The 23,836-nt window shown below is 38.1% G+C and overlaps 1 protein-coding gene and 2 long non-coding RNA genes across 5 annotated transcripts in view; 1 reads left to right on the top strand and 2 right to left on the bottom strand.

Moving 5' to 3' along the window:
- The window catches only part of kirrel3a (kirre like nephrin family adhesion molecule 3a), a 184,445-nt gene extending 165,853 nt beyond the window's left edge, over positions 1-18,592 (bottom strand). Inside the window, 1 exon segment of the mRNA XM_048180962.1 lies at positions 17,759-18,592. Within this exon segment, the coding sequence (XP_048036919.1) occupies positions 17,759-17,804 (46 nt within the window). The 5' untranslated portion in view covers positions 17,805-18,592.
- The window catches only part of LOC125262288, a 75,620-nt gene continuing 69,917 nt past the window's right edge, over positions 18,134-23,836 (top strand). For both annotated transcript variants that reach the window (XR_007183541.1, XR_007183542.1), the window contains exon 1: positions 18,134-18,224. This is a non-coding gene — a long non-coding RNA (uncharacterized LOC125262288). The remainder of the gene's footprint in view (positions 18,225-23,836) is intronic.
- LOC125262289 lies at positions 20,114-22,381 on the bottom strand. 2 transcript variants are annotated; one of them, XR_007183543.1, is made up of 5 exons: positions 22,188-22,381; positions 21,254-22,111; positions 20,931-21,139; positions 20,339-20,526; positions 20,114-20,178 (listed from the first exon to the last, which is right to left on the bottom strand). It is a non-coding gene; the product is annotated as an uncharacterized LOC125262289 (long non-coding RNA). The 2 variants fall into 2 exon arrangements; XR_007183544.1 differs by lacking the exon at positions 20,114-20,178 and having other exon boundaries at positions 20,262-20,526.

The raw sequence follows: 23,836 nt of genomic DNA, 5'->3' as shown, positions 1-23,836 counted from the left end.
GCTTTTTAGGTAGGTTTAAAAGTTTTCAGGTACAGAAATAAAGTAAACAAATTTAAAATAGCACTGCATATTATTCACTGTATAAATTATATACATATTATTCCTTCTTTATTGTAACAGACTTCATTGTGATTAATCTTCTAATTTGTTTTTGTATACACTTTAATATTTTTTGTAAGTTTAAATATGTACATAATCTCCGTCACTAAGGGGGGACTCTTATTTTGACGGGTGTTCCAGTCTACGGACTGACAAGGAGAGCACGCAGTTCTTCAGAGTTATTTTGCAGATTTAAAGTTTGTCCGTTTATTAAGCATCCCCCGAAAAGGCATAAGATCTGTATGTATTTGTTAACTGTTAGTTGTAATAAGTGTTTTGAGTAATTCGCTGTATGTTGATAGAGAGAGAGAGAGAGAGAGAGAGAGAGAGAGAGAGAGTTTAATGCGCACTTCTTGTGCTCTGTATTGTTTAGCTTTTGTGGTGATTTGTTTGGAGTGAAAACGGGCGCAATAAACTTAATAAAACATCAGTAAAGTTTTGGTCATCATTCGGATGGGGTCCGCTACACTTATGAAAGTTACAAAAGTTATTTAGTCAAGAATAGTGTGCAATCTTTTGTTATTTGATTAACTTTAAAGCGCAGACAGCAGTGCTAGGATTACGCAACAGTCATTATACAGCTCAGTGCCTTCACGCAGTTAATTTATAAACCATCGGTTTGTTATATCGGCCTTTTTCCTGCTACAGCCGATATGCCGATGGTTGTAAATTGAGCAAAAAATGCCAATACCTAGCCAATACATCCGTGCATCCCTACATATTGCTAAAGTGATATTTTAACACATCTGTAATATTTCTGCAGAAATAATCGGGGGTTATTCATGGTCTGTGGTAGACATTTATTAATGCTTTTACACTTTTAAATGTCCTTTTAATGTTTGATGGTTAAAGGGTGAGTAGAATATTATGATCTCATTGTACCCTGTTTCGAAAATGATTATTGCGTTCATAGAGCGAAACTTTCGTTAATTGTTTACAGTTTAACGATAGCTACTCCCATGTTTCGTGCAAAGCATCATGGGGTATAGGAAAAACATGGATAAGCTCAATCATTTCAGTAGGTATCCACATGATTTGGAATTTCACGTAAGAGCGAAAGTTTTCTCAATGGTTTCAAGTTGGTCCTCTAATTCTCTGGTTAGATTTCACCAAACCAGAATGCAGCGAAATTCACACGAGCTTATGTTTCTGGTCTCCCCCATTCGCATGCATATGAGTAGAATTCAATGGAACGAAACATGTAGTGTGACCACTACCTCAATGCTGCAGATTTGAAAACTTTCTAAAGCTGTCAAAGCCATTGCCTACTAGTTCAAATCTGGGTCGCAACATTTTCCCCATTACCCTTCCACTCTCTACTATTGAATCAATAAAAGTGCAGAAAAATACAATTGAAAAGAAAACTAAGCCATTAACCTAACCCTCCTTTCTCAGAAGACAAGTTGGGAGTGTGTAAGTGTTTGTGTGTGGAAGAAAAATTGTGTGGCTAATGACCATCCTGCCCTATAATTCAGCGATGAAGACATTCTCTCTGTCCACGAAGAGGTAGGCATTTAGGGCAGATGGGTTAAAGAAAGAGCAGCAGCACTGTCAGTATGGAGTCAATGCGTCATCCCGGCGCTCCTCTTCAAACTGCCAAACACACTGCGAATCAATGTGCAGCACGGTCCCGTAAGGACAGATTAGGAGGTACAGGGGAAGGAGTAATGCAGAGAGCACGAGACCTGTCTGCATCTTACAGAGGGAGATATTTTCTAATCATCGAGTACTGGAAGCCGTGAATGACATGTGATTCTCAAAGACATTTGTCTGTCAATGATTTCAAAGGAAGCATATGTCTGAACCTTTCTGTCACGTCAAATTGCTTCACATTTAAATGTCTTGACAGGTTTGTGATTCCTCAGGGGGTAAGCAAGGCTATCAGCTGAGAGTCTATGCACTGTCCAGTGGCCAAAAGGCTGAGTTTGACATCTTGAGATTTAACTGTGTGTTTTTCTGAAATATTTTTTCCATCATAATGCACATTTTTCCCAGTCAACAACATGCTTTCTACTCGCATCAGCTCTCTTAGCCACAGGAGATGTTTTCCCTTCAGCTTGACCCGTGACAACTGACAGGCTAAATTAAATGTTGTCTCCACTCTTTTTCGCACCTATGCGAACATTCTTACTCTTTCATGCCCCTAAAAGCCAGGAGTAAGTGTGCGAGCACACACTCACGGGTCCCTGGTGTCCTCCTGCTATCTGGAATTAAAGACCCATCACAGCGTCATGTCATATCTCCTTGTTTGCCCTCTGCAGGAGCTGTAACTCTATCACTGGCCTCCGTCTCTTGGACCCTCTGGACACTAGCAGTATTAAAACGACAGAGATCTTCTGAGGGATCCTGGGTTTGTCCTACTTACATCACAGGCAACTGGAGGAAACCTCACTGTGGCTCAAAACAACCTTGCCATGGGCTCAAGTCCCATGCATCTGCCTCAGAGACTGAGCTGTGACCTTCTCATTTCAGTTCTGGACAGTTTTTTATATTTGTAAAAAAAAAAAAAAAAAAGGAACCGATGAAAACCCCCGTAGGAAAGAAAAATTACAAAGGAGATCTTTTTAATAGTAACTGTTTCTCCTAGATTGAAATGACAGCCAATAGACACATTTACTTAAAGGGGTCCTTTATTATCATTTCATTTTTTCAACTTTAGTGTGTAATGTTCCTGTTTGAGCATAAACAACATCTGCAAAGTTACAACGCTCAAAGTTCAATGCAAAGGGAAATCGCTTTTTAAGGACTACAACAAACGTCTGGTAGGGATTACAACAAGCTTCTTCCCGGCTTGGTGACATCACAAAGCCCAAAATTTACATAAACCCTGTCCCCGAGAACACACAACAAAGGGGGTGAGGCCATGCTGGGCTGCTTTAGAGAAGAGGAAGGGTTGTTGTAGTAGAATGTTGTTGCCATGCCGTCATTTAACGCCGGACTGCTTCACAAACGAGAATCAATTCACACTGGATTTGCACAAAAAATTAACATGACAGCAGATGCTAGATGATTAGTTGAATCAACTCCACAGCAACTACATAAATTTATCCACTAACCATTTAGAAACAACTAGATGCATTCTAAAAGTTGTAACTTATTCCTGAGTCTCTCCATCAGTGTCCGACTCTGGTTTGAACAATGTAAGGCTGAACACCGTTACTGACAATCGTCATTTTGGCTGTGTGAGATTCTCCAGCTTTGTTGTTGTTGAGCAACCAAAGTGAGAGCTTTTAAAGCTCCACCCTCTTCTGGAAAGCTCTTCAGCTCATTTGCATTGAAAGGGACACACACAAAAACGGCGTGTTTTTGCTCACAACCAAATAGGGCCAAATTTGACAAGCTATAATAAATGATCTGCTGGGTATTTTGAGCTGAAACTTCACAGACACATTCTGGGGACACAAGAGACTTATATTACATCTTGTAAAAGGGCCATTATAGGTCCTTTTTAAAGTGCTAGTTCACTCAAAAAATAAAATTTGGTCATAATTTACCTACCTTCATGTTATTCAATGGAATACAAAAGAATATATTTTGAAAAATGTTTAGAACAAGATAAGGGTGTGTAAATTTTCATTTTTGGCTGAACTATCCCTTTAAGTCTCTTATCTCCTTTTTTCCCTCCGGAGATACAGACTCTTTAGACCCTAGACATGCTTTCTTTAGAGTTTCAGAAGAGATGTCAACATGCAAGAAAGAAAGATTATATTTTAATAAGAACTGAAATATTTCTCACCAATTTTTTTTCCAAGGCCAAATTATCTATTTATAGTACAATATATACATAGTCAGCAAGGACGCTCCACCCACCTACAAAAACAAATTCAAACTAATCCTGGTTACTATAGCTACACTAAAAAGACAACCATCAGATTTTCCTATTTTTTTGAAACTTCAAATAAAGCAAAAAAAAACAATCAGAAATGTCAACTGGATAAAAATATGCTAAAAGACCATACAGCAGCATGAGATAAATACTAAGACACAAAGTTATTTATAATCATATGTGTCTTTCATTTCATTGTACAGGTCACTGTAGAATATTTTAATGAAAGTAATCAACAGCAAATTGCATTCTTCACTAGTCAGGTTTTGGCTAAAGATTACATTTAACAGTGATGTTATACTATAATTGTTTTTAAAGATTACCTTTAAGTGAGCAATAGATGATGGCAAAGGTAAATGTAAAAATATATGGAAATGAGAATGAACAACTAAATATCTACACACTATCTAATGCTTAAGAATGAAACTGATATATCATGCATCCCTAATTCAAAAGTAAAACATTATTAGTTATTCAAATTAAAATTAGGTTTTACATTAACTATAATTTAAACCTATATGCATCACGGGTAATGACAGTTTCACATGAACAGTAACTTAAATGGGACTACTGAAGAAAATAAAATGAAAAAAAAAAGTTCAGGTCGACCCATTTTTGCAGCTAAGTGTCTTGTACTGGAAGGAAGCTTAAAGTTCTAAAGTTACAATATGTTTTCATAGTACAAAGAAGGAAAAAAATTCCCATTGTATGACCCCTTTAAAAGAAACATAACTGATGAAACTCCAAGTCTCCTGAGCGATGAAAGAGCAGCATCTGAGAAATGAAAATGTCCACTGAGCCTACCAGGATGCTCAAACTCCTTAAAGACTATATCTTAAAAGAATTATTTTTGTGAAAATGGAGCAAAATAATGAGTGAGAGAAGACGAGAGAAGGTGTAAATCTTAATTCGCTCGGCAAGGAATGTGTTTCTGTTTTTCTCAGCTCAATATGACACCAGAACTGACGGCAGATATATGATAATGTCTTCACGGAGAGAAGATGCATGAAATGAAAGTACAAAGCTGTGAACGATATTCTAATGGACTCTCAGGGTTTTATTTGTTGTTCAGAATGTTTTCACACCTTTAGTCCCATTTAAAGGAAATGCGCACGTATGGAATTCCATCAGTCTTGTCTCCCTCCTTCCCCATCTGCTGTCGTCTTTACCTCCAAGATGATAATTTGCACCAGAATCCCATTAGGGATGTTTGAACACAGCAGTCCGTCTTTGCTGTTTACCAAACCTGCTTCCATCATCTAACGCACAGCAGAGGCATGAGTTGGACCATTAGCACTAGGACGGGGAACCCCAAGGGCCAGAAACAGGACCACATGCCTGGTACAACCACACAGCTCAGCAATATGCACCATACAGCCGACCTACAAATAAATTCCGAGAGAGCACATTTATGGGCTGCAAGCAATCAGGAGCTGTAGGGGTTCAGGAGAATGCAGTGGCAAGTTAAAACACCCTCCCCAAAAGTTTCCTGGCCAGAAACAGCTTTCGATTAGCCAGAGCGTCCAAAATTCTCCACCTGAAAAATGCACTTTGGATGTTCGTGCTTCAAAGCCGAAGATGATTTAGCTGGAATCCCATCCTTCGCACTGATGAATGTCCCTGAAAAAGAGCTTCCTAAAAACTGCTGGGGCTGTAGAAATGACAGTACATGAAAAAACATCTACAGATATATAGAGCATTGCCTCTGATTTAGAAAGTGGTAAGTGCTGTAAGGCCACCTACATTAGTCATATCCTCTGGGACCTTGATCTTTAATAAGTGTAGATGGTGTCACATCATTCCGTACGCTTACAGCATTAGACGGCATTCATGCAAGGACCTCTGACGGAGAGCCTATTAATTATGTATTTATGCTTTATCAGTGCCTATAGGGACGAACCTGGCTCCCTAGTTTTGTTTTCTAAAATGTTTATTTGTGCAAAAGCATTTAAGTTGTCTGAAAATGGCCCTCTTTTGTTTCCCTCTATAATAAATTCATACCTTAAATGGAAGATAAACAACCACATACAGTCAAGGCTCATGATAGTGAATTCAGGGTAATGTATCATTTCATGCAGATTTTCTGCCGAGACCCTCTGAGATGCACAATAATTCATGGCGAAGTGCATTTTATTCATTTTTGGGGGGAAAATCGTTGATGCAAGTATAAACATTTGAAGTTACAACATCTTCCTCTCCTATTCCTTTGGAGATATATCTTCAGTAGAGGAGTTAGAGAAGGTTTTAGCAGCCCAAAGGGAAATATTTCTGCAGCATGAAAATAAAAGCGGCATCAGTGTTGTAGTCACGACCGGTTTTGGGGCTAACGCATTACAAGTAACTTGAGTTAGGTAATCAGATTACTTTTTCAAGTAACTAGTAAAGTAATGCATTACTTTTTCAATTTACAGCAAAATATCTATGTTACTTTTTCAAATAAGTAATGCAAGTTACTTTTTCAAATTTATTGACTGACAGCTCTCCTGTCCCCATGTTGAGAGAAATAAAGTGCAGAGGCGTTGTGAGCGCTGTGTGAACATGATGGTTGTTGTAGTTCTAGACTAAATGTGAACATGCATTTACTCATCTCACTTGCACAAAAACATTCAGTATTCCTCAAAATGAAAAAAAAACAGTGAAATGCCATCTCAGAATTTTACACAAACCTGTAATAATTATATATTAAAATATAATATAATATAATAATTAATATATTAAATTTACTTTTTATCAAAAATAGATTTTTTTTTTGTTGATATTAAGAAACAAACAAGCAAGCCCAGCCCAGGTGGGAAAAAGTAATGCAAAAGTAATGTAAAGCATTACTTTTCATAAAAAGTAACTAACACAATCAGTTACTTTTTAGGGAGTAACACAATATTGTAATGCATTACTTTTAAAAGTAACTTTCCCCAACACTGGTCAAGACCACCTAATCCAAGACCAAGTCAAGACCAAGACCAATGTGTGTTGAGACCAGGATCAACTTATTTTTAATCATTAAATACCAATTGAAATAACAAGATAATATAGAGAGCTGTTACCAATCAAATGAAACCACTTACTGTACAACAGAATTCATCTTTGCGCAGCAGAGGTGGCACAGAAGCTGCATTATAATTGGTAAAATTATAAATGCATAAATAATGTTGAGAATAATGTTTTAAAAATAACATTTTGTTTATTGAATGTTTGTATAAAAACAATATCATGTTTGCAATCATGCTCAAATTTGTGAAACGGCCCTCTTGCTCTTGTGATATTGCTTAATGGAATCATTTGTTATAATATAAAAATCCAGTACTTTTTTTGCAACAATATCTTGAAATTTGTGGACATTTGTATTAATTTTGGCTTAATGACATTTTTGGCTTAATCCCTCATTAATTTTGGACTTGGCACAACAGTATAAATAAATCAAATTAGAAACAAGTTATTGATTGCATTTGAAACAGGAAGTTTTACATCCAGTCACATTAAATAAATCAGACAATGCACTGTCAATTTAGTGATATCCCCGTAGTTGTGGTCTTGACCGGTCTTGAAACAAAATCCCTAGTCCTCTTAATCTGAGACCAAGACAAAACCAAGACCTTCAAAAACGGTCTTAATACCGGTCTCGAGACCAAGACCGCTCTCAAGTACTACAACACTAAGCAGCATTCTGCTGTATATGAACCTCTGAAGAAATAATTTTCTTTCCATTTAGCAGAGGTCAGCTGGACTCTGTGCCTGTCAATAAATATCGATGTCTCAAAATTACAGCGGCACACTCCAGAGTCTTTGTTGTTTCTTCTGAATAACTATCAATAAATGTAAAGTTGAGTTATTGTTAATGTTCTCGCCGGAAAAAAATATCTGTTATCAAAAAGCCTTTTGTCTCACAAAAGAATCAAGCTCTGTCTGTCAAAGTTGAGGAGTGCCTGTCGACTCTTTCTCAACCTCGTTTCATCTTTCTCTTGCAATCTAAAAAAAAGCAGCTTTCAAACAGGAAATGGAGCTTTCAGTCCTGAAAAGCTGTCAGGCAAGAACACATAGTTGCACCTTTAGTTCAGTTACCCTGCTTTGTTGAACCTCAAGCGATGTCATTCGACAGATGCATCATTTTCAAAGCGCACTTAAGAAGACAGGGTTCAGCCTAAAAAATACCATGCTCTCCAGGTCTGTCTGCATGCTATCTGATCTGACTTCATGGCTTTTATAAGATTACTGCCCAGTCATTCTTCATTATAGACCATTATCAGTATTGATAAGGTGAAAATAAAGTGCACTTAGCTCACAGATTTTCTGTTTATCGGCCCATTCTCGGCTCAAACCGCAGAGGACTGACAGGATCTTAACAGAATCTTGCTTTGGCTCTGGTGTCGTGCATTGCTTCATTCGTTCGCCGGACATAGCTGATATTAAAAGAAGCCGGTTTTGAGTTTTTTTGGCTCACTTGAGGCAGGAGGAGTCAATTCACTCAAGCTGCACCATTTAGCTTTGGTCGGCTGCCAAGCAGGCGTGCCGGACGGATGCGTCTGCGTTTCATGTGTGATTTTCTGCGGATGTTTCAGAGCTGCTGATTGAATCAGAGTTCTCCTTTATTAAATCATAGCACCACAGCAATTGATGCAGCCGTTCAAAACTAGCTCTTCTTAATGTACAGATGGCTTCGTTTACTGTGTTGAAAAAGGCACGGCTGTACGGTGCTTAACAGAAGTTGCTCGGTTGTTCTGAGGTAGTCTAGGGGTTTAGACGTGAGTCAAAGACAAACACTCAGACAGCTGAGTCTCGGACAACTTCTTTTGTTTTTTGCATGAGGGAATGATTCAATTTTAAGATAAAATTATTAATAAAAGTAGTCTCACAGGCCTTGCCAGACCCATCTTTATCTAGCTTGAGATAGAACTAGGGAACTGCTCTGCTAAAACATCTAAGGTTTATACAAAACTTAAAGGGGACCTATTATGCCCCTTTTCACAAGATGTAATATAAGTCTCTGGTGTCCCTAGAATGTGTCTGTGAAGTTTCAGCTCAGAATTCCCCACAGATCATTTATTATAGCTTAGCAAATCTGCCCCTATTTGGGTATTTGTGTGTGTCCCTTTAAATGCAAATGAGCTGCTGCTCCCAACCTGCTTTCCAAAAGAGGGTGAAGGTTTAACAGCTTGCACTTCGGTTGCTCAACCACAACAAAGCTGGAGAATCTCACGCAGCCAAAATGATGATTATTAGTAACGGTGTTCAGCCTTACATTGTTCAAACTGGAGTCGGACACTGATGGAGAGACTCAGGAAGAAGTTACAACTTTTAGAATGCAACTGGATGTTTCTGAATGGTTAGAGGATAAATTTATGTAGTTGCTGTTGAGCTGATTCAACTCAGTGATTAGCATGTGTCCTCATGCTAATCTTTTGTGCAAATCCAGCGTTGAATTGACCCCCATTTGTGATGCAGTCCAGCATAAAATGACAGAATGGCAACAACACTCTACTACAACAACACTTCCTCTTCTCTAAAGCAGCCCAACATAGCCTCACCCCCTTTGTTGCGTGTTTTGCCATGGCATTAGAACTGATACATCGCTGTCGCTTGCGAAAACAAAATGGCAGCGCCGTGGGTGGAAATGTGCAGATTAAGGGGCAGTATTATTATAATAAGATCCCCGTCCTACATCACTAGGGGGAGCGAAATCTGAGCGGCTTGTTTTTTCACACGCTTGCAGTGAAAGGCTTACCAAAATAAAGTTACTGAGTTGTCCTTTTTCACGTTTTCTGGGTTGGTAGATGCACCGGGGACCCGTTTATAGCACTTAAACACGAAAAAAGTCAGATTTTCATGATATGTTGCCTTTAAACGAACGACTACATTTATTTCCACAAGATCTATACAAAAACTTGAGTGAGTTATTTTAAGAGATGCCACAAGGCTTCATCGTGTCAGACTAGCAGGAAATAACTCATTGTTAGTGAAACATTTTGCATGCTTTACCAAGCCCTGACCACTACAGACATCGGCAAACACAAGATAACGAGTCTTCGCCATCCGCTCGAGTTTCCATAGAGTAAACTTGGGTGCTGGTCCTCTTTCAAGAAGAACATTATTAGAGGTTCTTTATGGGAAATGCTTTAAGGCTTTCAGATCTGCCTACAACGAAGAGAGACAACACAGAGACGCATGCTGAGAACAATTATTATAAGCTCCCGTGGCGACTACTTGCAGTTCCCATCAAAAGATGCCATCAAAGCATTCGGTTTACTAGAACAAAATAATGAAGTAGTATTAACCGCGCCTCACGGGGTTCAGATCACACAACACTCCCGATAGAAAGATGCCTTCCTCTGCGGCAAAACAGTCTGTGTTTTGAAATTGGTCACTCTGAAGCACACCGTCAGCCTCTTATCAGAAATGTGACCACAAAGCAATCTGGGGATTTGGAAGGTGAAGTTACAACAGCAGCTGTTAAGGATGCATTGTTACTGCAGAAAAACATACACAAAATTATCTGAAGGTAAGAGGACAGTAACCCCGCCCTCAATCGCTGTTGTGTAGTCACAGGATTGATTTGCATTTAAATAAGCCAGGCTTATGCTTGTATTGTGGCACTCATCCGTGCCGTGGTAAACAGGCTCGCTATGTAATGCCACCAGACTCCAGGCCTGTCAATCTAGGTGTACGATTGTCCGCGGCACAAACTTCCTGCAGACACAGAAACCCTTATCAGATCAAGCATTTCATGTCCAACAACACAAATCCATGCGGAATTTACCAGTCCTGCTTAAGTCTATCTCTCAGAGTCTGTCAGGACTACAAGCAAACAACTGCTTGCAATGCGACGCAAATATGTGGCAGCGTCACATTGATTCATAGCTGCAATATAGTGCGAGAATAAAATGATGCTGATGTTTTTTTAAACTACCCCCTTCAGCAAATTAGAGAAAGAAATAAATGATCAAATGATTGATTGTGCAGAGTGGAGAAAAATAAGCTCATATACACACACAGACGAACTGCCACCCACATACACAGCAGGGACCCTCACACACACACGGGATTGCTCATATACAAACATGTCAAGAAATGACTTTGTTATTACCTGCTTAGATCCCATTAGGCCTGTCAATGCTTCAGTGTGGGTGAGGAGAAAGAAACTTTGATAAAAAGTGTTAAGTGACATTTAAGAAAATCTGACGGCCTTCAGGCTTTAATGTGATCTAATTAACCCGAAGACAAGTAGAGCAGCACTTCTGCACTCATAACTGTCATGTTACAAGATGTACGTGAGCTAGAACCACTGATGAAAATGTAAAAGTCTTATTTTCTTGGCCCCGTAACAAATAGCCTTTCCTGACAGCCAGGTTTTTTTCTTTTGTTTTACGAGTATTATCCATGCATCCCGGTCGGCATCTGTGGAAATGCCCTCGGAATGATGGCAAGCCAGCAAGCTCTTTCTATCTCTGCCGTCTCTCTGAGTTGTGATTTTCTCTTCACTTATTTATGGGCTAATCCGTCTCTGTCTGACTCAAATCAAATTACATAAAAAACAAATAGAGGAGAGAGCAGATGGAGGCTGACCCCCATCCACACGGGCCGAGCCGAAGTCGGGAACGTACTCCGCCTCATTCCCAGGCTGACCCGGCCCGAGTCGAGCCATCACACTCAAACGGACAGCAAGAAGGATGAGACCAGCTGGGAGAAAATTGGTGTTTACTTGGGTGCTTCACAGAGCAGATTACACTTAAATACCACATTGCAGGATGACGCTTAAATGCGGCTTTGAGGCAATGGAGAGTTCAGAGATGTGTAAAATAAAAGAAACAGGTGGGAGAAAATTTAAGCTTCTACAAACAGTAAAAATATATACAGCCCTGCATCTGTAATGCCTGAACAAGCTGTCCTTGAAAGCACAAACTTTCATGATACGTTTCAGAATCTTCAATATGAGCAGAATAAATACAGGGCCCACAGAGTTGATCTTATCATCCCTTCTATGTTTAGGGCTCAAAAATAAGGACTGTCCGATGGCCTGGGACCAGCATGAAAGACACTCAGGATAGTTGATAGAATTGACACTGGCCCAAATGTTCCAGTGCTGCGTCGTCACGCAAATTTATCATTTGCTTATCGCTTTTAAGTCTTGCCAGTGTAAACAATAAAATGATTTTAAATCATTTATGCACAAGAAGGCACGAAAAAGCAGTACAATTCGGCACCTGCGCACTGAAACGGTTTTCTGTGTACACGTAAACAGTGTGAGTAGCGAATTGAGCTCCCTTTTTCATCTTATTGCACTTGGATCGACAAATAAACACACATTCATGTCAAGATGTCCGTCTTGGCAAGTATCCTTGTAAACACAGTCGGTTATGTCTTAAGTGAACATAAATAGCTAGGATAGACTATGCTGTGTTATTTTACATTTGATGACTTTATTCAGTTTCTGTAGTGTTTCTTACATAGGGTTGGGTATCGTTTTAACTTTAGCGATTCCGATTCTGCTTATCGATTCTCGATTCTGATACCAATATTTTTTTTATGGAGAGAAAAAAAGAGCAAATACTTCAAGAATAATGTTTTTACCTTTTATTCTTGCCACATTTAGGCTATAACAAGTAGGCTGTAACTGATTTTGTACCTGAGTGTGAGACGCTGCTATTGCTAATATTAGCTGTATCTGGTGCTTCAGGACTCGTGGCTGGATTAGAGTCTTTTGCACACGGAAGTTCGTTATTTCAAATGTAGGTGCTTTATTTCAAATGTTCGTTATTTCAAATGTTTCCAAGCGCGCCTATATGCTTTTCAGAATGCCTCAAGCGCACCACAGGTCATGTGACAAGAACCAACCGATCAGCTTCGGCCTTTCCGTAACAAAATCAAAAGCTCAGCTGGCTTTTATTTCTCATCTCCATAAATATATCTAGTAAAGCTAATGCAAGAGCTAGAAATCAATTAATCTTTTGCTGATACTTCCTCGTCATTCTTGCAGAGTGCAGTTCATGGTTTCATAGAAACGACAGACACCACGGGAGCGAAAGCGCTTTGGAAAGGAGGAGAATGTGAACATGTGAACGGCCCCAAACACGGGATTCAGATTAATGCAGTATTGAGGCAAAAGTCAGTGCCGATTGTAATGAACTGCGTATGTGCGTGATGAGATAAGGTCCTTGTTGCAGGTCCTAGCAGATACAACTAAAATGCTCACTGGCGTTCACCGTGCGAGAATGACTGAAAAAAGTTAGGTATCAATAAATAGAATCAAAATGTGCGAATCCCCGGTTCTTTGAAATTTGGAATTTCTCAATACCCAACCCTATTCTTACCTGAATACTATACCGTTAGACCTACCTGAAAAACTGTTTATTTCATTTTTATCATTGTTCTATTGTATTTATTTGAGCTATTGCTTGTAATTTGTTTATTTGTTCTTATTTTATTAATGATTGTTTACTTATCAGCAATAATGTTTGAACTTTATATTAGTTCAGTTAGACGTTTATGCTGTGGTCTCAAAATTAGAATCGAGAATTGACCCTTCACCTGGAGTTTGATTGACAGGCAATCTAACCAATCATAATGTCGAATCCGCCATTCTGTCCGACAAAGCAGTCAGGGGAGTTAGTAGATTAACGTCTGTGGACTTGAACTTCCCGTCTTTCCGCGGTTGAAACAACATTACTTCTGATGTTTATTCATGTTTATTTGATGCTATAAATTCACTAGTAGGAAGAGATGATCGGTTCACGAGCCGCTTGAAATAAGGCGCTACAATGATCTGTCACGACACATTAAAGAGCCACAAAACGGTATTTATTTTTTACATTTCTTTAAAAATGCAAATTTACAAAATTTGAAATTTAAGATTTTGTTTCTCCACAATGTATTTTTCACTGCGTGAGAACATGATGTGTGGCATGAGATCGGCATGGCTTGTCGGACGTAGCAACAGTAACTAAAGGGGGCAGGTCTTTGCGAACAGTCAATTGTGATGTTGTAACAACCTTATCTATTAGAATACAAGTCAAAAACAATGAAAACAATAACTTTTTTTGTGCAGGCTGAGTAAAAATCAGAACCACTGGCCCGACAGTCAGGCCAGTATAAAAAAAAAAAAAACGGTAACACTTTAGTTTAGGGTCCAATTCTCACAATTAACTAGTTTCTTATTAGCGTGCATATTACTAGGATATTGGCTGTTTATTAGTACTTATAAAGCACATATTAATGACTTATTATGCTTGACAATATTCTATATGCCTTAATCCTACCCAATAATTAGGAGTTTATTGAGGTAAATGTCATAGTTAATAGTGAAAATTGGACCCTAATCTAAAGTGTGACCAAAAAATTCTTAGTGTTAAGTCTTGTATGTTCATAAACTAGTTTAATCAAAAAAAAAAAAAAAAAAGCACTGACTAAACAAAGGCGCTCAGTTTCCAGCATTATCAGAGTGCCACAGCTGTAAAAATGTAGCCTACATAATACAACCCAAGCCGCTTACAGATAAAAGGCCAAGGTGGCTTGTCAAACAACAGCCGAGATGCCCCCACAGTCCATGTTTTATGAAAGACAAGCTCTGATTACAATATAATTGTTAGCAAGCGTTGACAGCATCTTGTATAACAGCGTGTGGGCTGCACAAAACCATGCAGCGCTATACTGCCCCCATGGCTGCAAGCCACTGCTGACAATGCTGATGGTGTTTATGACACTTAAAGAGGAAACATGATGCCTTCTGCAGCAATCAGGAAGTTGTGGAGTGCGGTGGGCGGGATCTGGGAAATTCAATATTTGCTCAGTTCAACGTCCCGCGACTATTAAAACGTGTGACAAAGCGAAAGTAAAGCTAAAACATTTTTTTAAGAGATGCACTTCTTTCGCCAACCTCTCTTGAGCCTCTTTGAGTCGCTCCGCCCGAGGGTCCCTTTCACGGGGTCCTTGGCTGCTCCTTGTTCGGTAAGAACTATAAGTGATGTCTGGGCCAAGCGTGAATAAGATTGTCCTCGTCGCTGCGGGGGAAAGATCTGCTGCTCCCCCTCACTGCCGGGGAGGCAGCGGGGCCGCGGAGCAGATAAAGGGATCAGATGAAGGGTGTCAGATCGCATCGACTTTTCTTCTCCTTCTGTTTTCCCTGGCCACAGCACCACGATTCAACTGTCAAGAGATGCTAAATAAACCCGGCGTTCATTTGTAACACAAGAGTTGGCCATGGTTAACAAAGCATCCCCGGGGACTGGTACAAACACAAGGCTCACCTGATAGCATCTCAGCTCACCAGAGGAACTGTTTCTCTGACGGCGAGTATAAATAACTGATACTCTGATTAATCTCTAGTGTAGCTGGCTGGAAGAAGGTGCCGGTACCTTTTTTTCAGTACTTTACTAGTCTGTGTAATAACAAAAATATTTATTTCAGTGAAAAAAATAAGCCCAAACCTCTGAATTTCAACATTTTTTTTTTATTTATTTAGAGATTTTACACACTACACAAAATAAGATGGTATGTGTGCGCTGTAGTATGCATTACAGCAGAGAATTCAATTTGTCGCATGGTCTCTCTCTGTTTCTCTAATGTACCTCTTGCGCCAAAATGTGTTCTCAGGTACCGAAATTTGGCACCGATTGATTTAATGTGAATCGGTACTCGGTAGTACCAACATAATTCGGTCGGTGCCCTTAAAAATACCGAGTTCGGTACCCAACCCTAGGTGTTATTGGGTAATTTTTTTTAATTAAATAGAATTAAATTATTACAAGATTAAAAGGGATTTAAGGGAATAACAAAAAGTTACAGGTATATTGTAGTTATTAAGTAATCAATTTAAATTATTTGCAAATATTTTTTTTTAAATATATTCACTCTTATTTGTATGTCTAACATGTCAAAAATGCAAAGGGTTTCTTGACTCGTCACAATCGGTTATGAGTTACATTAATCATATCATATTAATCAAATAATAGCATGTTTTCAATTCAAAACGGCAAAATTTCATAAAAATGTTGAGTAGTTGTTTGCATCATATTACTGTTGGTCGCTGAATATTTAAATCATAAAACAGTCATCAAATATGTTTAGCTACTTAATACAACATAGCCTACTCTTTCAATGCTATGACTTTGGAATTCATACTCATCTTCTGTAAACAATAAGCCCCGCCTTCTTTGATTTGATTGGTCAGCTCACTCTGAGGCAGAGCAGCCAAAAATATAACTTTCAAAACTTTTTTTGTCAACCTAACAACAAACAGAGCAGTGCATAATGGAGTACAGTAGAGTAGCATCAACAATATCAAATATTTTGGCCATTTCTACTTATTGAGGGGACTTGTCCCCCTCAATGTCCTGTTGTAAACTGTTCATGAAATGTTTCTCAGTTTGCAGGCGAGCTGAGATGCTGTAAGGTAACAAACTAGGAACACGGAGAGTAGAAGGAGGGGGCCTGCAGTATATCATCAGTGTGTAAACTCGAAGTTCTGAGCCACTGAAGTGCAACACCATGTGCATATGGCGTAAACACAACTCTGCAGCAAAAATCCTGTCAGTGTTTCCTCTCAGCTCATAAAAAATGATTTTCAGAGTGATGGCAAAGCACTCCCTCTCAAGACTCACACGAGGGAGGTTAAAAAAGAAAAGAAAAAAAGAAACAGCCCTGCGAGGCTTAACATCTCGGCACACAGACTCATAAAAAGCAGTAATAAACCAGAAAGCCTCTTGAGATTTGATGTTCATTCGCTCAAGTGTGCATGTGGGAGCCATACCGGAGGCTTTATTGCTGGTTTCAGATTCAAATGAGGAGTTTGGCCCATGCTGGACTTTAAATGTGAGTGTTAAGGGGTTCATCTTTGGGTTATTTCAAGCTCACACAATCAAATAACACAGAATCTCAGATGAGGGCTGAAGGGTGCATGAAGTCACCACACTTTAAATGAAAATGAGTGTGATCTCTGCTGTTAAATCTACCCCAAAAGTTTAAATCACCAAGGAAGATGGACAAATATTTAACAATGGATCCTAGCCTTAACAAAACCACTCAAACTTTTACACATACACATTCTCTTGTATTTTTAGGTGCAAAATATTTGACAACTGAATAATGAGCAGTATGCGAAGGGCCCTCAAAATATGAATTTCAGTACATTTTTATTGCAGTAGGCTACTTTTTGTGCAAAAATTAAACAACTAAGTTTTAAAGAAAAGTTCTTATGATAATAATTACATTACTATTATTTTTGTCAGTGAAAAACGCTCCGGCAGTCAATTCTATTGCTCAGCCAAACGCGATTTTTGTTCGCGAACAATTATTTATCGCCAGGTGAAAATATGAGACATTTTAAACGTAGACCTATCTATTCATATGCAGTGAGTTTATGTTCTTTGAAGACCCCGACTGATTATTCTGACTCCCTTTGGAAGGGTGCAACTCTTAATTAGGGAGGTCAGACCCCCACAGACAAAACTTCACACAATAGTAGCCTAATTTAAGGCAGGGATTCTGATCACATATTCATTTCTAAAGCAAGTTATAATGATCGATACACATGGAATATGAAGAAAAGTTGCAAAGTGATGACTACACCGATAAGAACAAAGAGTATGTGATTTCCATGTTCGTAACACAACCGATGCAAACCTGTACAGCACAAACCTAAAACAAGGGACGGGAACGGCGAACCACCACAAACAAATACCGTATCGTCTAAAATGTACAAGACAGGTAGCATTACAAATCATTAGAAGATAATTTACAATAAACGAAACCGAGTTATTATGTGGGCAGCGCACTTTTCGCTGCACATAAAGTAGCTGGCAGGTGAATATTATGCGTAGAGTATTTGTAAAAACTCCATTCACATACCTAGCCCGAGCAGCCCGGAGATCAGCAGCAGCATCGCGGAGCGCATCGCTGGAGTCGGTGAGGATCTCTTCAGTAATGTGATGGTTACTGAGGCGATGGTGCGCGCTCACTGCGGTCCTTCAAAGTTAGGAGCGCTGATTTCTTCCAAAAGGTAGGTCTATTCTTTGTGGTGGATCTTTCCTGCTCCCTTTCTACGCTATGTATTCTTGATTTGACTTAATTTATTGTTAAATGCAGCCTATAGACGCTGTTCTCGTGTACTGTGTCTCGAACCCGATGTGCGTTCTCTCACTCTGCCGCTCAGAGCGCATCAGTGTCCGGTTCACTCACAGTTAGCTCCATACTCTCTCACTCTCTCCATCACTCAGTGGCGGATGAGACAGCCGTAGAGAAGAGAGCGCTGAACGGCTTCGCTCCTCCTTCCCCCGTCTCCTCCTCCCAGCTCCTCTCGAAGAGTCTGACACAAGTAAGCAGCACACAGTATGAATTAACGAATTAAATTATCACTGTTCTCAGTTTAGGAAAGAGAGCTGGATGGTTTGTGAAGAAAAAACGGCTCGCCAAACTGAAGCATGTTCTGAGGTAGATCTCTGAGGAGAATATTTTCGTTTTGGAGGTTTCAATGTCTTACAAGTGCTGTGGAATGTTTAGGGACTAGATATTAAAACACACTAATTGCAAAATAAATGTGTTTAAAAAAAACAAAAATAACAGACTAACTAATTACCCAAACAGATTCATCTTCATCTTGCAGTGTCTGGCCGTTACGACCGTTATGATTTTAAATTGTCCTCGTGAGACCTGCTGAGTTGTAAAAAGGAGGGAAAATCTAAATCCAAAATAGAGTGATTTTCCATAATAAAATCATTCATTATGAACTTTAAATCAAGAATTTAAAAAAAAATGTTATGTTGTCACATGATCTTTCTTAGCATATTTACCATTGTGGCAGCTCAAGCCATAGCCGGTATATAGAAAAATTAATGCAAACAAATGAAAAGAGAAGAACAAGTTCAAATATGCAGTAAGTTATGACAGTACTTTTGATGGAACCTTTGCATTTTAACACGTTATTACAGTATTTTGGTTCAGAAATGTTCAAAAAATCAGTGATTTTCCAGAATAAAATGCATGCAAAATCAAGTCAAGTCACCTTTATTTACATAGTGCTTTATACAGTAGATACTGTTTCAAAACAGCTTCACAGTGGTAACAGGAAGATGCATTTCAGCTGTTGTTCAGCTGAAGTCAGTTTTGTATTGATTCAGTTCCATTGTAAAGAACATCAATTATTACATTAGTTTATTTAATCTATAAAGCAGTTCTGCAGAAAAAATTATGTCATCGTCCAGCTCAGTTCAGTTTTCAAACAATAGCATCAGTACAGTCAGATCAATAATATTGTTGAATATTAAGTGTCCCCAACTAAGCAAGCCAGAGGCGACAGTGGCAAGGAACCCAAACTCTGTCCGGTGACAGAATGGGGGAAAAAAAAAAACCTTGGGATAAACCAGGCTCAGTTGGGGGGCAAGTTCTCCTCTGGCCAACGAACGAACACATTGTGATTATGATTCAGGCTGCATCACAAGTCATAATTTAGACCGGGATCGGTAGCATTCAAATATTCATCCAGTTCCTTTTGCTTGAAAATTGGATTCATCATGCCAGTATGGAAACGAAGATGGCCATAGATCTGTGTGGATGGCCTGTCTGGTTCTTGTGGTCTATGCTGAGGATCTGTGCTGTCATGTCGACTAGGTCTTCAGAGGGGATTGTCTAGTAGGTCTCTGGTGACATTGAGGGCTGCATTGTGGTCATGTCTACAGGTCCACCATCTGATCTGGATACGGACCAGATCCGGATGACTACGGTAACCTCGGGATAAGGATGAATCAAACTAATATTAGTTTAAATGACATTCTTCTTATGATGTAACAAACATACATCGGTTATTATAGGAAATGTTCCCAGTTCCGGTTGACCAAATTTTTGCAGCCTAACAATCATTTAACTCTATTATTCAAATTTAACTGATTTTAATAATAGAGATTGATAATGTGTTTAAAACAAGTTGTTACAGTATTTTTGATGTATTAGTGCTGTCAAACCGATTAATCACGATTAATCGCATCTAACAAGTTTATATATATTATATATGTATGTGCAAATATACATATACACACAAACAGCCTATTTATATTATTTATATATATGTATAAATATGAGTGTTTACATACACACAGACTTATATGTAAACACATATTATGTAAACATAAACTTTTATGTTAGATGTGATTAATCGCAATGAATCAGTTTGACAGCACTAATTCATATCCAAAACATTCAGATTGTACTTGCCTTTTACTGCTGTTACATGATCTTTCTTACCATATTTACCGTTGTGATGGCTCAAACCGTGGCTTGTAGACAGAAAGAGCATTGCAAAGAAAGGAAAAGAGAATAAGTTCAGAAATACTGTGATTTTGTATTTTAACACAAGTTATTCCAGTATTTTGGATATTTATATACAAAACATTCAGATTGTACTTGCATTTTTTGTTGTCACTTGATCTTTCTTACATGTTTGCCATTGTGACGGCTCAAACCATGGCATGTAGACAGAAAGAGTAATGCAAAGCAAGAAACATACAAGAACACGTTCAAAATTTTACAGTGATTTTGCACTTTAAAACAAGATAATACAGACTTCTGATGTATTCATGTATAAAACATTCAGATTGGACTGACCTTTTATTCACATGATCGTTCTTACCACATCATTGTGGTAGATCAAACCATGACATGCAGATGGAAAGAGACATGCAAAGAAATAAATAGAAGAACATGTAGGTTATTGTAATCATGATCACAGCTATTAATAATTGCTGTAATGAGATCATTGTTTCTGCCTAAATGAATACATGATGTAGCTAATGGCATGATTTGTATTATCTTAGAACTGTGCATTTCTGACATATGGAGATTACTTGGACACAGTTATCTCTGATGACAAATTATTACTCAGTTGTAATGTAGACACATGCATTTTCTGTAAATCTGCTTTGAAACAATATGTATTGTGAAAAAAGCTATTCAAATAAATGTGAATTGAATTGATATATATATAAAACATTCAGATTTGACTTGTCTTTTATTGAAATTGCTTTCTTACCACATTTACCATTGTGACGGCTCAAACCGTGGCATGTAGATGGACAGAATCATACAAAGAAAAAAACAAAGAACATGATTTAGAGATTCTTTTCAGGAAAAATTTTTTTTTTGTTTTTTTGTGAAATTTGAACAAGTCAATAATTGTTGCTGTATTCATGTAATTTTATAGATATTTACCTTAATGAATAGACAGATCTCTTGTTTGTTCTACTTAAACACAAGATACAGACTACTGTTCAAGTTTATGACATTATAAAAGTAGCAGAATGTTCAAGTATGAATTAATTACCAATAACTGCAACTCAAGCTACTGCTGCTTACCATGTAATGGCTCGAATTATGGCATGTAGTTGAAAAAAGTAGAGCAAAGAAAAAAACAGAGAAGAACATGTTCAGAAATACAGTGATTTTTTGCAATTTAAAACAAGTTAATACAGTTTTTGTGATGTATTCATCTACAAAACATTCAGATTAGACTTGCCTTTTATCGCTGTCACACAATGTTTCTTACCATGTCATTGTGGCAGATCAAACCATAGCATTAAGTTGGAAAGAGTCATGCAAAGAAATAAATAGGAGAACATGTTCAGAAATGCAGTGATTTTCTAGAAAAAAGATTCATGCTGCACTTTAACACAAGATAATACAGTTTTTGATGTATTCATATACAAAACATTTACTGCAGATTTGACTTGCCTTTTATTGCTGTTAAATGTTTCTTGCCATTTACCATTGTGACAGCTCTGGCTCAACCATGGCATGTAGACAGAAAGAGTAATGCAAAAAAAGAAACAGAAGAGAATAACATGTTTAGAAATGCAGTGATTCTGTACTGTAAAACATGTTAATACAGTTCAGTTTTTTATGATGTATTTATATACGAAACATTCAGATTTGAATTACCTTTTGTTAGTGTCAGAAGATCTTTCTTACCAAGTCATTGTGGCAGATCAAACTGTCTTGTATTTAGAAATAGCCATGCAAAGAAATAAATAGAAGAACAAACGTATATAAAGCATATTCCCAAATTAGGGTCATTTTCACTTGCTTCAATAAAATCTAACTAACGTTACTGCAAAACAAAGAACTGAAAAAAGTTGGTCTAAAAATAACCAAACTAATAACCAAACATAAGCACTTATCTGTCCAGGATGCTCAGGAATGCAGTGACTTTCTAATCTAGAATAAAACATTTTTGCTGAATTTATTTAAGGGAACAACTGTCTTCATAAAAGTTTTGATTGCATTTTCTTACCTTCATGTAATGCCTAAAAAAAAGAAGAAGTGTTTATTAGTGCATCGCTCCATTGTGTACAGCTGTTACCAAGGAAACCGCTCTATTTCTGCTGTTCCATAAGCCCCGCCCCCACCTACTGTCAGACAGTGGATTAAAGCTGCATTCACGTCACCTCGTATTTACCGGAATCTTGAAATGACAACAGGTGACGTTATATTCGGAGCTGTTCACGTCCTTTTGGTCCTTGGACTGGGAATTATGCGTTTCCATGGCACCACTATCAACGCCTAATAAATCAATCTACAGCGGTCAGGTGGTACAGCGGCCACGTGGTACATCTGGGAGCTTTCAGAAAACTCCCATCTTACAAGCTGTAATTACGAGCTCTACGAGGACGTGAACGCTTTTTACAAGCTAGAATCTCATAACTACAGGAATTACGAGGCCGCGTGAACGCACCTTTACGTGTCACTCGTATTGTTTTGAATGGGAGAAAGTGCAACGCACAATATGGCGGAATAAGTCCCGCCTTCTAAATAAGAGCCAATCGCTGATTGGTAAAGTCATAGCGTCACTGCAGCGGCCGTTAGAAGCTCCATCGACGTCACTTTCCCGCCGGAACGCTCTCTCTCTCTCTGCTGGACTAAGTGGCAAAAGAACCTGCTGCATGACTGGATGACTTAGGAGAAACTGCGAAAACGCGAGTAAAACTAACGATTACACTAAAGTTTGCACTCAAAAGTGTTCCTTACAACTTGTCAAATAAACCTAATCCATGGATATTGACATGCAGCCATTAATCGTGTTTCCTGACATTTATTTGTGCCTGATTCCGACGCCGGGGAAATACATAAAGCATATCTGCCTGTCAATATTTTATATAACTACAACATGGTTTAAATCTGCGTAATCACTTATACCAATGTTATATATATCGTCATATTGTCCAGCCCTAAAACATAGTTTTATAATATAGTTTTTGTCAGTGTTTATTCAAAAACACCTAATTATGCAGAATATAAGATGGTAAATATTTAATTGATGAGTTGTCAACACAATAGGCTATATAAAAATACAATATATAAGGGTATGATTTTACCTCAGTCTTTGTGCCACTCAGTGGGGCGTAACAACGGTCGGCGTTGAAGCTGAAGTGACCCGCATTTAGGTCGACGCATGCGCAGTAGCCTGATCCAGCCTGAAAAATACCTTTTTTTTTTTTTTTTCAAGCGAGCATTTGGAAACAAAATTTATGAGACAGTTGTTGTCAGATTTCATTGGTTATTTCAAATATGAAATTTAAACGAAAAGTAACACATGTGGGTCAAAAGTAACACAACAATACAAGCTAGATTTTTTGTGTTAGTCTTGTTTTTATTAAATATATCTGACTATGACCTTGTTAATATGTAACTGCAAACATATTTTGTCCTTTATCTTTGCAAAAAAATATTAAATTACATTTTCATTTTAAATTGAGAATTTCAGTTTCATCAAATGTTTGATGGGGTGTCAATTTATTTTATAAAACATTTTTTTCAAAAAACAATATGAAAATTAATTTTTCATAATATAAATTGTCAACATAATGTAACTAGTCAAGTTTCCAATCCAGCTGTTTTTATGAATAAATTCAAAATATGCATAAAAACATCTGAATGCAATCA

The sequence above is a fragment of the Megalobrama amblycephala genome, linkage group LG2 (assembly GCF_018812025.1).
Source record: "Megalobrama amblycephala isolate DHTTF-2021 linkage group LG2, ASM1881202v1, whole genome shotgun sequence".
Lineage (NCBI taxonomy): Eukaryota > Metazoa > Chordata > Actinopteri > Cypriniformes > Xenocyprididae > Megalobrama > Megalobrama amblycephala.
The sequence above is the reverse complement of the archived record's forward strand: the minus strand, read 5'-3'. Positions and strand labels throughout refer to the sequence as shown.